The following is a 15,733-nucleotide window of genomic DNA, read 5'->3' as shown; positions in this document are numbered from 1 at the left end:
AATATGGGCAAAATTGTGACATTTTGACATTTTCACTTGCATACTCCGACATTATCTCAATGATCTTTCCCTACAGAATAACTGTTGTGCAGTTTGAGTAGTAGCCTATATACCTAGTTTGATTAAGTTCATGCAATGAGTAATATCCAAGATATGGAGAAAAGTGTAATTTCAGCATCTATATCAATAATACAATGTAGAACAATTTTGGCATTTTAATCTGACCTGTGACCCTCGATCACAGTGATCCCATGACCCCCCCCCCCCCCCAAATTCACTCAAGAATCATTATTAGGCAGTAGACCTATGCATCTGCACTAAGTTTCATGAAGATACCTTGAGCCATTTCCGACTTAATGGAGAAAGAAAAAAAGTGAAATTTTAGCATTTTCACTTGACCTATAGTTGCCCTTTGACCCCATGACCCAAAACATTCACTAGAGAAATCTCTTCTTGTTTTGATATTTTCAGGCATTGCATGGGGAAAAACTGAAATTTGAAGAGTTTGACCATGACCTTTGACCTTGAGCATGTGTAGGCCCTACTCAAAATATGATCGGCACATCTTAATTCTTTCACTCATACACACATAAACTATATGTTTTGATAAAGTTTCAGTAGGATACCTTAAACAGTTTTTGAGTTACGCTGTTCTCAAAATTGATTAGGCGATGGAAGGCGGACGGACGGATGGACAATGCCTCCAACGACACTCGTGGCGGGATGGGGGATATGGATAGGGTCTATATACCCACCCTATACTAACTTGGGCAACCTCCCCCCCCCCCCCCCCAAAAAAAAAAAAATATATATATATATATATATATATAATAATAATAATCCTGCGTATGTATGACCATTAATCTTCCCCTCCTGTTCCACTCCGCTTGATCACTTTTCTCCCTCAGAAAGGTCAGAGAGGTGTCTCACCTCCCTGATTAGACCACCGCCCCCAGAAAAAGCCCTGTATACAATATTATTATACTAACCTTTACAGTCATTGCGTGCACGTCTTTTATAAAATCTATGGAATGTTTTCTGTGATCCCTGTACAGTCCTTGGTATATAGGCCTACTGTCCACATCAGAGATGAACTTATAAAACTAATTGCGATATTATCCATTACATGGTATATGGGTTTTGAAACCAGTGAACCAGTCTGTTTTTTATGACATTTACTGCACGGACAGCGGAACCACAGGGTTTTGGGACTGCAGCCCCCCCCCCCCCCCACACACACACACACACACACACACACACACACACACGCACATACACGTTTTGGGTCTGAAAGAGAAAAACATCGGTCAAAAAAAAAAACAACATATATACAGCAATGAGGACTGCAGTGCATTTCGAGATTTAAGGTCACATCAAACGAAAAATGCATTCTGAACAAGTTCAGAAGAGTATCTCTATAATAGGACCTACTACAGAACAGGAACGCTTTTGAAAGCTGTTTAATTTACTGAGGTGTTATATTCATTATCGTAGGAATATCGTTTGTCTTTGTAGGGAGTACCCAATCATGCCCATGCATGGAGTGCAAAACGATTGAATCAAAAAGAGACAGCAGCTCCTTTCTATTTTTTAAGGGATGGGTATAGCTTTGGATGGGATGGGACCTCAGGTTTCTAACCTTTTTAGATGATCATTTTTTGAGCTAATGAGAAACTTCTTATGAAATATTATGAAAGAGTACATAATTCTAAGATGCATTCAAAGTTTATTAGATGAAAATTGGTTTTGAAATGGCTGGGATATGCAAAACGAAGTGATCCCAATAAAAGGTGGGACCCACCTTTTATTAGGATCGCTTTGTTTGTTTGTTTGTTGTTGTTGGTTGTTGTTGTGGTTGTTTGTTTGTTTGTTTGTTTTTTTTTTTGGGGGGGGGACATCTCAGTCATTTCAAAAACAATTGACATCAATTAAAATTTGAATTCCTCGTATAGAACAGTATACTCTGTAACATTTCATAAAGTGGTTTCTAAGTGTATCGCAATAAAAAAAAAAAAAAAATAGCTGAACCCTAATCTCAGTCAGTGCGATACCATCCTTTTAATCTAATTTTTGTTCCACATTCGCAAATTTATAGTCGTTGGTCTTGTTCATGTGTATCGTTATCAAAAGCTGTCGCTATTTTGGGTAAATTTCGGAATACCGCAATAAACAAGACATATAGTGTCGTAAAATAAGCGAAATTTGCTATCAGGATGGTTATAATTATAAAGTACTATATATGACACGGTAACTGTTTGACGGTGTTTGCAGGGACGATGACAAAAGACCGTGCCAGATTTCATAGGTTTGCCAATATCCGGTGCGTGAATTGCGCAATCGAACGACTCAGGGCTGAAATAGATTATTGCCAATGCAGGAACAAAACAAAACAACAACAAACAAACAGAAAAATGACAAAAAATAACTCCCTGTTAACAAAGCACAGGGCATGCAACGTCAACAGAGAAAGATAAAATGGGAAAGAGACGTGGTCGGAGACGTGGTAAAAAGCGCAAGATTCACGAGGTGGAGTCTGAAACAGACGTGAGAGAGTCGAAGTCTTCAGAATTTAAAAATTTTGGTGGATTCAAGTTCATCAAGTTCCTCAGTAGGGCGCCAAGTAACACGATATCTGTGCTTGGAACGTTTAGCAACACAGGTATTGCTGACAATCGGGCTGCAGCTGGTACGTGTCCTGTCAATACATCAGGGGGAGGAGGAGGAGGAGGAGGAGGAGGAGGAGGAGGAGGAGGAGGAGGAGAAGGAGGAGGAGGAGAAGGAGGGGGGAGGAGGAGGAGGGGGAGGAGGAGGAGGAAGTTTCGTCACTCAGGGAAACGACAAGACGGCTGTTGTGATACTCCAGAAAAGCGCGTTCTCTGCAGCACCCGATGGTCTCAGGAAATTGATGACGTCACCAAATACAGTGCTCATCCGTACTATGCAAAATGATGTTTACGGAACCTACCAATGCTACCCTAGCAACAGGCATCCAGGTAAAGTATATCGAGACGCATGATGATCGATTGATTTTTTTTTTCTTCTGTGTATAATTCCGTATGTGTACAAGCCTAAACCAATAGAAATTTGTACACACATTTATACTTATGAGCCATGCATATTATTGTAGCTCATTGTTTTGGTCTGTCGTGTCATGTGGAAAAGTCACTGGCTGTAGAAAGGTAAGTTGTTGTAGAAAAAAACAACAACAAACAAACAACAACAACAACAACAACAACAACAAAACAGGTCCGATTACCATTCTAGGGGCCGCCTAGGTATATTCAGGTTTTAATCTTCTCCATAATCTCCTGTAAATAGTGACTTCGACGTTCAGCAGCACTTTCAATTTCTCTGCGACCATGCAGTATTCATTTTCACATGCAAGTACTGTAATGAATTTGATAACAGACTTTGAGAGTGGGATCGAAGAGCTGGTTAGATGAAAAATTTGGACAACTTGCAGCTATGGTTTTTGCTGTGGGGGGGGGGGGGGTTAACCCCCTACCCCACCACCACCCCCCGTAGATCCGCCACTGCAAGGAGAAACATGCGCTCGTCACATCATGTTATTTGTGGCTCTTTTTTTTTTTTTTAGGTGCAAAGATTGTGATCATCTGTCCCGCTACCGAGCTTCACATTCAGAGGTATAGCTCCTGGTATGGCTTTCAGGATATGCGCTTGGTCGTCGAAACGTGTCGACACTACAAGAACATCGTTCTCCCGTACCTCTCAGAAAAGCAGCTACAGGTTCAGGTACACGTTGTAATGATACAGATATAGCGCACAGGTCCACGTGTGCATTCTTCTTACTCTATGGAATATGTTGATTTCATAATACGGAAATAAAACAATCAAACAAAACTCCTTTCCGTGCTCTCCTTACGCTTCAAGAAAAATACATGTGTACAAAACTATAACATATAAACACATAAATCTGGTTAGGAACGCAGTTACGTTTTATTATAGATTGCAGATTATGTATTCCTCATGAGAGGAACAAATACGTTTTCAGTTTGGATTTGAATGTTTCTATGATATAAATGACAGCTGATGTATAAGTGGTTGATTCCAAAGTTTTGGTTGTGGATCTGAGAAAACATGATCGCCTATCCATGTTTTATTCTGGGTGTTTGGAGTACACAGACCAGTAAATAAATTGATCTTCAAGTGTATTTTTTATTTCTTGCACACCCTTTCCTTCATGAATAATAGTTTGTAATTTGCGTAATCAGATATCTATTCATTTGCATTCATTAATGTTTTATGTATTTCTTCATCTATATGCCTACATCAAGTTCATGTATAATTTGCAGAAACGCATAGACAATACTTGTTCAAACAGTATAATTAACATCACGCATGTAGGGGGGGGGGTAGTGATCATAGGCTATGCCACGCATGCGAAGGCAAAGGTGAAAATGGTATCACTTCCTCCCCCATCCCTCCCCCATCACCCCCTCCCCCACCAGACATGATTCACTCTCTGTATAATTATATAACAATAACTTCCGGATTTTCAATATTACAGATTTCAAATGAGGAAATATGTAGAACTAAAGCAATAAAAAAAAAGTATTCGCGAAAGCACACACACACACACACACACACACACACACATACACGCGCGCACACACACACACATGACACACCAAAAATTCGTGTTAATATTCTGACTAATTTTCCCATAATAATGCCCCCTCCCTCTCATTTAGTGGATTTACAACATCCTCGAGAAAAGGCAGAAGTCGATCGGATCGTCTTCGACGATCAGGACGAAAGGACTGGCTTCGTCCTGCTGCCCGATATGAAGTCACACAGGAAAGGGGAGGGGAAATTCTCCCTCATCGCCATCGTCTACCGACGCGACATCCGCTGCCTCCGAGACTTGGACAAGTCGCATCTTCCTCTCTTGACCAACATCATGAAGAAAGGCATGGTAAGGAGCCCTTTGATATAACATTGACTTATTTTGTGACGTTTATGTAATCGTGAATACAAACAGTCCAGGCTCTACTCTGATCTATTTCCCGGTTTGTTTGTTTTGTTTTGTTTTTGTTAGTGTAGGTCATAAAATATAGTATTTTTGTTGTCGTTGTTGTTATTACTGATCCATTGTCTTCGTTTAGCCGTTTAGTCTTATTACACGCATTCCCTGCTACCTAGAAATTCCGCACATGCAGTCAAGATGGGGATGTAAATTAAGGGTATTATATTTTTGCTGACGTACCATTCTATTCTGTGTAACCATTTTTGTCTTTGTGCGATTTGTAACCATTTAATGATTATTGTAAATGTTGTAATCAATGATCTTAATTTGTTCTATATAGGTTTTCCCATTCATTTTCAAACTTTTTTTCATTCAATTTCACAAATTTTTACTTCAATTTCGTCGCGGGATGTCGGGAATAGGGCAATCTTACTTTCAAATTCGTCTTTTGTCGTTCATTTTCAAATAAAGTCAATTCAATTTAGTCATTTGGCATACATTTTCGTCATTTACAGTTCAAATTCGTCAGTCTCACTCGCAGCACTCAAAACAGCAGGATCGATTTCGTCTTTTGTCAATCATTTTCGTTAAATTCTCATTCATATTCGTCTCATATCTCTATCCGGTGTGATTTCCCAGTCATTCATGTATTTTTTTTTTCCTGTAACCGTTCACATTTTACAGTCAGGAGTTAACATACACACAAGTGTCCCCCCCCCCCACACACAGAACCACAGATACAGACACACACACAAGCAATCCGAGTACACACTGATACAAACAGACGTACCGTCTCGCATATGAAAACACTGACAAACGATTTCTAGGCAAACATGATTAAAGACAAAATTTTAAGTGTAGAATTGTAGCTTGTTTAATGTCAAAGAATAGATAACATAATTATGTTTGCTGCTCTCCGGGATTTTGGTTGGCAGCCATGTTTTTCTTGTGAATTGTCTAAGACCAGGCGTCCACTAGGGCGCGGACAAGACGCGGACAAGCCCCGGAATGCAAATTTGGTATTCCGCACTCCTTCGGGAACCTGTCCGCACGTTCCTGAACGTGTCCTCTCACTGTCCTAAACATGTCCGGGCGTTTCCGCACCTTCGGGAGAGAGAAAAATTTCCGCGTCCAAATTTTGATCGAGACCAAAATTTGGACGCGGAAATGAACTTCCTGACACCTTCGGCGACTTGTCCTGACGATGTCCTGAGGATGTCCCGCTTGTCCAGAACCCTTCCGCTCCTTCCGCACACGCTCCGGAAAGAATCCCGCGGTGTGGGGAAGCTTCCCGAATGAAAGCGGAAGACACCAGGAATGTTTTAGGACAGCGCGGAGCCGATGCGGATGTATATATGCAAGTGTCCGGAACCGATGCGGAAATTTTGTGATCCAGACACGAAAATGTCGACACTTTCCGCGAGCGTCATGCCAATGAAACGCAAAATGAGCAAGAAGGGAGGCGAGGCCCCCATGCAAATATCCCCATCACAGGCACACCTTTCGTCTAGTGATGAAGAACAGGTAAATCTAAGGAATTTCCGGTCCCAGAAGGCAAAGAAGAAGGTAGTAGAGACTGTGCCAAAAGCAACCAGAAAGAAGTGAAATCGGCCCCATAACTTCCTAGTAAGTTTGTTTTGATTTGATCTTTTCAGAAATTATTTTTCATCTGAGTGACTTTCCTGGTTCCTATTACTTACTATAGTACATTTTCCTGTATGTTGTTTTCGTATTTTATTTGCCAAGAAACTAGGTTGTCCCATGTGACAGCCCAGCTGAAAAATCATAAAAGTAGGTGGAAGTACACTAAGAAAAAAAAAAAGCATAGAATTTTTGGCTAAATGTTAATGTATTATGTAAACATGAACAACTTGTTATTCATACGTAAATGCTTTCTAATGATACAACATATTAGAACAAAAAACAAATTCATCACACTAAAAAGCATGAATTAAATTGCAAAGATATACATGTGGTCTCATTACAATGTAATATCTTTGAAGCCCAAAATAACAATGAAAGCTAAAGATGATGGAGGAAAATGAAGAATTTTCTGTCACTTCAAAATTCAAGTGAAATGAGAGAAAAAGCAATAAATCATGAACTCGAAAAAGTGTTAAATTTCTGCCTTTCTTTTTTGTTTTTTGCTGAGTGTATATATTTAAGTACACATTAAGCATCACAAATCATTTCAGAAATATTCGTTACCTGCACGATTTTCGTAGTTTTTATTACCTAATAATTTTTTCTTCTTTTTGTTTTAGTTGCAAATAAACTCGATTGTCCAATTTGACAGACCAGCTGAACCCCCCCCCCCAACAAAAGTAAATTAAAGTAGGTTAAAAATATTTCCCCATTTTTACACTTCATTGACAATAGGCTAGTAAGCTCTAAGCATGAAGAAAAAAATTCTCGGACTTGAAAATGTTCAAAAGTGATCAAAATAAGAGAGGGTTAGAGATGCACAAGGGTAAAAATGAGAGAAAGCAAAACAAATTTAATGACTAGGATCATTTTGGCATGCTCTACAGAAGTATCAGCCAAAACATGTAAATAACATACTTAACGATGGATAAAGCACAGGTCTAAAAAAAAAAAAGGGAATAAAGAATATATATGTATATAAATATATATATATATATATATATATATATATAAGTAACAAAACTGCAACAAAGTTCCTGCTGTATTCACCAACGGTTTTTCTTTTTCTTGTGAAGAAATAAACCGTTGGTGAATACAGCATGAACTTTACAAAGTTCATGCTGTATTCACCAACGGTTTATTTCTTGTGAAGAAATAAATCGTTGGTGAATACAGCATGAACTTTGTTGCAGTTTTGTTACTTATCTTTTTATTCTGCCCACACGTGGACTACCTTATCAACATGATTATATATACATATGTATATGTATATATATATATATATATATATATATATATATATGGTTCAAAAAGGTTGCGAATATCATCCATGTGACTGTAGGCAGAGAAAAAAATTGTTCTCCCAGATGAGACAAATAAAAAAAAAATGAGTCGGCAGCTGACATGCAGACAATCCTATTCTTCGACTTTTGGTGGTCACATTTATCAAATAATCTTGACCAATCATTATAATATCAGCCGCTACTGCGGAAGCACAACAAGGAGCATCAATGACGGCTAGCAGTCAAATGAGGAAAAGTCAAAGTCAGCGCCAAATTTATACCTTTCCATTTTCCTGGTATTGTCCGCAGTTTGTCCGCATGCCTAACTTGTGTTGTCCGGAAGGCATCCTAATTGTCCGCGTTCATTCCTGGTGTAATCCTAGATGTTTCCGCGCTGCCCGGCTACGATTAGCATATTCCGAGGTATTTCGCGCTCTTCCGGAGTGATTCCTAGGAATGTCCGCAGTCAGTCCGCGGACAGTCCGCGGACAGTCCGCGGACAGTCCTAGGAATGTCCCAGGACAAGCCGATTCACAAAGTTATTCCGCGGACAGGATGCCGAAATAACAAAATTTGCTTCCGCAACCCTTCCGGGGCTTGTCCGCGCCCAAGTGGACGTCCGCCCTAAGCAAATGGTCAGGGAATAATGTGTAACGATACAATTTACGAGAGAAAGTAAAAATATGTCGGCTTAAATTTGGTTCACCCTCAAAATAAAGAATCGACAACATCTGGCTAATTTGAATGAAAAATTCATGAAATTGTGTGAACAAAAACGAATTTGATCTTCATATTCTGCGATCCGTCAGCGGGAGGGATGAATTTGAATGACAATTGACGGTTTTGAATGCTATGTCTTCGAAAATATTTGACGAAAAATGAATTACAATAATTGACGAAATTGAAGTTAGGATTTGCGTTCCACGTGCTTCTCGGGACGAAATTGAATAATAAATCTTTGAAAGTGAATGACAAAAGTGCGAAAATGGATGGGAAAACCTATAATAAAACAAAATTAAAAAAGAAAGATCCTCATTATCTGTGACCACTGACGCAAATTGAATGGGGTTTTCTGCAAGATGTAGGTAATAAGTTATAATTTCATACCGTTAAATTTCATTTTAATTGATAAACTAATCTATTGCAAAAACATCCGATTATATTCTTTTTTTTGGGGGGGGGGGGGAATATACGGTATGAATTTGGAAATATCGTCATACAAAGTGACGTCATATCGCAAATAGAACGCCATGGAGTGTCAAGCATGCTAACATTCTGAAATAGCTGAAAGTACCTATAATCACGTTAAGCTCTTTCAACCAATCACTGAAGAATAAATTTTTGATTCAAAATATAAAGTCATATGACCCCGGCGGCAAGGGGGACGTCGCGCCTCGCGCTCGTGATGTCGCTGCGCGCACATGGTTCGCATATTTCCGCGATCACAGCTAGATCATAGTCTCCCGTTAGATAAGGCGTCCCGGTGAGATCAATCTCTCATTGATGAAGAGATGCTTGGTGCAGGGGCGGATCCAGGAATTCCGTAAAGAGGGGGCGTGTTTACAAAATTAAACGGGGGGCGCACGCACCCCTCCCCCCATTTTTTCTTTTTATTTCTTTTGTTTCAACAAAAAATAAAGGGGGGGGGGGGCGTGCGCCGGTTGCGGTCCTCCCTGGATCCGCCCCTGTGGTGTGAAGCCCTGGGGTGTAAAGTCTCTGCTAGAGGAGTAATGAGGTCAGGTGACCAGAAAGTCGCCTTAAAACTTTTGGACTCTGCCTTTACAAATACAGATAACGCAATACTCAAGAGCGGCAATTTTCTTTCGTTATACAACGTATCTGATTTTCGTTATTTAAGCCAAACCATTAAGTTTATAAAGATATAGGGATAATAATTGTGAGATGTGAATATTTATTTTGTTGTATAACAAGAGTTTGTAATAAAACCGTGCTCATCATAACGGGAGTGCAATGTACGTAGATTGCCGGTTGTGAAATGTGAACTGTGATTAACAAATTAACCTTTTCCTTTGAATTTTGTTTTGTGTACAGACAGATATAGATATTTATTTATAATCTTTAACCCTACTCCAGTTCTAAATGTTCAATTCACTTTATGCTTCAGTTCACATGTGCATTGTACCATGGTATTTAACTCTGATTTTGGTATCATTTTCTACACATGTTCAATGCTCTTTTGTGTGACTAATGGTTATACATTTGTACTGTTAACTTTACAGTGTCTCCTAATATACATCTCAACATGTGTATCATGTAGATAGTATGCAACGTACAAGCACAAATACACACACTTATACACAGGCACTCAAACATGTATAATACATGTATATGTAGGCCCTAGATGCATACAATTGTGTAGTTCTGTTAAATCAATTTGATGGCTGTTGAAATCACAAATCAGTTGACCAACAGGTGAAACACCTTGCACGAGATTATGAAGCTCACACGTTACGTCTACTGAACACATACCAACGAACATTTGTAAAGAAGATATGGTTCAATTCACATACAAAATAATTTCAAATTTGTTCTGGCGCAGTGTGAGTTAAGAATAGCTCTGGTATTCACTGTTCATATGCACTCACTCCCAGACGCAGACCCTCCACAAAATTCAGCGTTCATCCCATTTTTCTGCTCATTTTATACACCCTATGTGTGTACCTTTTGCACTCTATCCATGTCAACAGAACTGCATCAGAGACGGTTCTAGGAACAGTACCCCCTGGGCAACCACCCTCCGGATAACTACCACCCGGATAATCACCCCCCAGGAAAATTCCCCCCTAGGGCAACTACCCCCCGGACAGCTACCCTCCAAGGGCAATTACCCTCCAGGGTAATTACCCCCTAGGACAACTACCCCCCGGACAACTACCCGCCTAGGGCAATCACCCCCCAGGGCTATTCCCCTTAGGAAAACTACCCCCTGGATAACTACCCCTCGGATAACTACCCCTGGATAACTACCCCCTCGGATAACTACCCCCTGGATAACTACCCCCCGGAGAACTACCCCCTGGGTAACTACCCCTCGGAGAACTACCCTCTGGATAACTACCCCCCGGAGTACTACCCCCTGGGTAACTACCCCCCGGAGAACTACCCCCTGGGTAACTACCCCCCGGATAACTACCCCCCGGATAACTACCCCCGGATAACTACCCCCGGATAACTACCCCCGGATAATTACCCCCCGGATAATTACCCTCCGGATAACTACCCCCCAGATGATTACCACCAGTATAATTATCCCCAGGTTAACTACCCCTTCCTCCGATAACTAGACCCCATATAACTTCCACCCGATAACTACCCCCTCCGATAACTTCCCGTGAATTATTACCCCGGATAAGTAGGCCTATAACTCCCCCTCCCCTATATAACTATCAAAAGGAAAATTACCCCCAGGACAGTGCACCAATCAATTACCCCCTGAATAGCTACCTCCCGGGTCATTGCCCCCCCCCCCCCCCAACTTTTACTTTTAATAAAAAGAATATTATTACTACAGGAAACGAAGTTCTTTGTATCATTTGCCAGGAAGATGCCATACTGATACTTCATCTTATGAAAACAACATCTTAAGGATTTACGATATGTATCGTTTGCATTTAGGACGATTTATGTACAAGCTTAATTCCTCCCTTCTGTATTTTGACTCTATGTTCATCAAAAACGAAACTGTCCCTGCATATCCTACCCGGTAATCCAGTAAATGTCAATGCCTTTAACCAAAACTATTTTCGCTAAATCTGTATTTTCTTTTACTGTTCCGAAATTTCGGATTTCTCTTGATAGTAGTATAAAAAAAGTTTTAAGTTTGAATGCCTTTATCATTGAACTAAAGCCATTTTGAAGAAATGTTACACTTCACTTTTAGCATTTTTTTTTACCACAATCGTCTATCGTTTACCACAACTCCATGTAACACTTCTTTATTTTGAGGAGCTTATATCTCATGCCTCACGTGCCCTGGTTTTGACCCATCATCTTCCTCTTCCCTCTCCCTTTTCTCTGTCCATGTACCGTGAAGGTAGTCTATTCCTGTCATTCATTACTCACCTTTCCTCTTTCTCTCATTACAAGGGATTTATCTCGTGTGTGTTCATGTGCAGTGCACTCCCGTTAGGACGAAATGCCCAGGACCGACAGTTGTTTGTTTGTTTGTTGTTGTTTTTTTCGTTTTAGCGAAATATCGTTATAATAATATGCAATGTATAACGAAAAGAAGGAAACCACGCAAAAAAAAAAAAAATTCTGTTTGTTGAATCATCATCATACGCTGGAAAGCTATGTGAAATGGGAGAGTACCTTTTTAATTTCGTTTAAATATTACATTTTAAAAAGAGCATAAAGTTGTTTGTGTTGTCACACATGTGTAGAAAATGACGGTGTAGGATTTGGTTACAGTTCGATATTCCAAAGGTTATTTATTTATTTATTTTTTTTTTTACTTAACTACGTTACTCCGAAGGCTCCTTATTCCGAAGTTTTGCCATTCCCGGGATTCCGATGGTTTGTTTATCTGAAGGTTCGCATTTCCGAAGAATCATTATTCCGAAAGTTCATAATTTAAGTTAAAATAATATATTGCTCATTTTCCGAAGGTTCGTTGATCTGAAAATGAAATGAGGTTAGTCATTCTGAAGGTTAACTATAAATAAAAAAAAAAATGAGAAAGGTTCACTATTCAGAAAGTTCGTTGTTCCGAAGGCTTTTTCATCCGAAATGAAATAAGGTTCGTTATTCCGAAGAAAGTTTGTTAATGAAAAAAAAAAAAATTAGACAGGTTAGTTATTTCGAAGATTTATTTATCTTAAAACGATTATAAGGATTGCAATTCTTAAGTTTTGTTAGTGTACTCACCTTTTTCCACCATGGATTAACGATTCTTTTTGTAATGTTCCGATTAACGAACGTTTTGAATTCCTATCATTTTCGGACTAACGAACCGTATAAGAATAAGAAACATATTTATCATGGGATTAACGAACCTTTGGAATAACGCCAAAATGTGCTTAATATTTCATTTCCGAACTATTACGGACATTTAGTTGTATCAAAATCTGTGTGTTTTGTATCAAAGGACTTCGGAACAATGAAACAAACCTTATCTGAATTCAGATTATTGTATTACAATAACGCAGGTTCCCCTCGGAAACTGTGCGTGATACACGGAGTGAACATATAATGATGTCAAGCGTTCGCTCATGCATGCAGAGAAGCTATAAAAATGCTTGTTCCGCTACGCATTTTCGAATGCGATCCGCATTTCGTTGTAAAGGAGCACATTTCTTTTGTTTTTCTTTGTCAGTGGCGCTCAGAAAAGACTGCGTGGTAACGAAAATTTTGTTATAACCGTCTTCGTTATAAGCGAATTTTGTACCATAGACTTTAATGGCGATAATTTTGGGACCAGAAGTTTTGCTTCGTTATAACGAAATTTCGTTATAACCGTGTTCGTTGTAACGGGAGTTCACTGTATCTTTATTTGTGTACTTCGTCTCTGTCTTAATTTGCTTTCTTTGCATTGTTTCATCAATTTTGTAACTATATTACAGTTATACCGTTAACACTCATTTCAGAATTGCCCTACTGCATCATTGGGCATTAACAACTAGCATCAAGGATGTGGGAAGAGATTGTCACCTCCTTGGTATGATCACCGCGGAGCATTACCTCCCTTGACAATTACTCCTTATTAAAATTAGGCTCCAATCAATCACCCCTCTTACAGTAACTCTCCCCCAGAAAATTACGTCTCTCATTTTTATTTTCGAACAACGTTTGCTATTTGAATTGGAAAAAAAAAACCCAACATTTTTTCATATCGTCTGGTTTTAGTCGAGACCTAACTTCAGGTTTTAAACATCTTTTGGGTGAGATAATTAGAAACCCCTTACGAAATATTAAAGAGCATGTTATTCCAAGAAGGTTTCAAATTTTTGTGAAAAAAAAAAACTCTTGAAATGGCCGGAATAAAACAGAGCAGCCCTATAATGCAAAAAAGATTCTGTCAACTACAACTCTCTATAGATATATTCAAAAAGAGGGTGCAGGACAAAAGACTTCGTTAACAACTAGGGGTGTTTTGTAAAAAAAAAAAGAAAAAAAAGAAAAGAAAAGAAATACCGTGAAACTCGTAATATTTTACTCTTTCTAATCAGACTAACTTATATTTGAACTTGATTTCAGTGTCGAGAACATTTAATTTGAAAACTAGCACAATTCTACTTGTATGTAAAACAAGCTGTAATTTTACTCTTATGACAGATTAGGGCACCGTTTGATAAAAGTTGCCAGTTATGACATCTTGTTTTCTCTAATAATTTCAATAAAACCATGGGTTCTGCTTGATTGATAAGCTCGAGTCACTGACTTGTTACCATGGACCTGCTTTGATCGACCTACAACGATTGGTAATTGTGTGGAACTGACAGCTTATCAGGACTGATAACTTTTATAAAACCGTGCCCGGATCCTATCAGAAATTATGGCTTTAATCGAAGGGTCCCTCGCTAATGTTAAGGGAATATGAATTGCAGTGCAATCAACTCTCCTTTGCTTATGTTTATCGTCTAATGTGTTATAACGGTAGAAAATGGCAAGCCAAAAGAGTAAATGATGACAGTGTAAGAGAAAGGTGCATCTTCTGATATGGTGTTATGAACTTATGGAAAAATTACAACGGGTGGTAACTTTCGGGGGCGGGGGGGGGGGGGGTAGTAATCCGGGTGGTAGTTATCCTGGGGGTAGTTATCCGGGGAGTAATTATCCGGGTGGTAGTTATCCGGGTGGTAGTTATCCAGGGGGTAGTTATCCGGGGGGTAGTTACCCAGGGGGTAGTTATCCGGGGGGTAGTTATCCAGGGGGTAGTTATCCGGGGGGTAGTTATCCAGGGGGTAGCTATCCGGGTGGTAGTTATCTGGGGGGTAGTTATCCGGGGGGTAGTCATCCAGGGGGTAGTTACCAAGGGGGTAATTATCTGGGGGGTAGATGTCCTAGGGGTAATTGCCATTGGGGGTAGTTGCCCTAGGAGGGTAGATGACCGGGTGGTAGTTGTCCTAGGGGGTAATGGCCCTGGAGGGTGATTGCCCTAGGAGGGTAGTTGTCCGGGGGGTAGTTGCCCTAAGGGGGAATAGACCTGGTGGGTAATTATCCGGGTGGTAGTTATCCGGAGGGTGGTTGCCCAGGGGGTAAGTGCCCGGATACGGGCTAAGTTTTGCGTCCCCCACGACATGCAGAATGTCTTCTTCCACTATCCCCCAACCTACTACCACCTCCACGTTCACTTTGTAAGCGCTGGGCCGCAGGAGGGCACAGCAGAGGGGCCCATGATGAAACGGGCACACCCTCTAGCGTCGGTCATCAGGAACATCGAGACGTGGCCGTCGTACTACCAGGACTGTACCCTGCCTTACCCACTCCGAGCGGACGATGCACTACTGGCAAGATTTGAGGAAGCAGAGGTGACCAGCGATGCAAAACGGAGGAAGTTAATGGCGTGATCGGACATATGCTTATGGATAAAGGATTCTTTAATAAGTTCTCTGTGCATCTGTGGTTCAGATAAGCATGTCTTGTGTGCTGCCTACCTGATAAAATGTATCATTTTTTTTTTTTTTTGTGTGTGTGTAAACCTGTGCAAATCAAAACATTGACTTGAAAACCAAGTAATGGCCCCCCTCGACACTTCGCGCGACATCTCCGCAACGCGAGAACGCATCCACATGGCGATTCATGACAATTTACCTTGAAGCCTTGCGCAACTTTTAAGACCAAATTTGCGACGTCCAGG

The 15,733-nt window shown here is 40.1% G+C and overlaps 1 protein-coding gene across 1 annotated transcript; it reads left to right on the top strand.

Moving 5' to 3' along the window:
- The first annotated feature begins 2,475 nt into the window (after window positions 1-2,475).
- On the top strand, window positions 2,476-15,443 carry LOC140244978 (m7GpppX diphosphatase-like). The gene is made up of 4 exons (XM_072324579.1): window positions 2,476-2,686; window positions 3,596-3,753; window positions 4,739-4,936; window positions 15,180-15,443. Exons 1-4 carry the CDS (start codon window positions 2,476-2,478, stop codon window positions 15,441-15,443), a joined length of 831 nt encoding a protein of 276 aa, XP_072180680.1.
- Window positions 15,444-15,733: the final 290 nt, after the last annotated feature.

The sequence above is a fragment of the Diadema setosum genome, chromosome 2 (assembly GCF_964275005.1).
Source record: "Diadema setosum chromosome 2, eeDiaSeto1, whole genome shotgun sequence".
NCBI lineage: Eukaryota > Metazoa > Echinodermata > Echinoidea > Diadematoida > Diadematidae > Diadema > Diadema setosum.
Note: the sequence above shows the minus strand (reverse complement) of the source record. Positions and strands in the feature narration are given on the sequence as shown.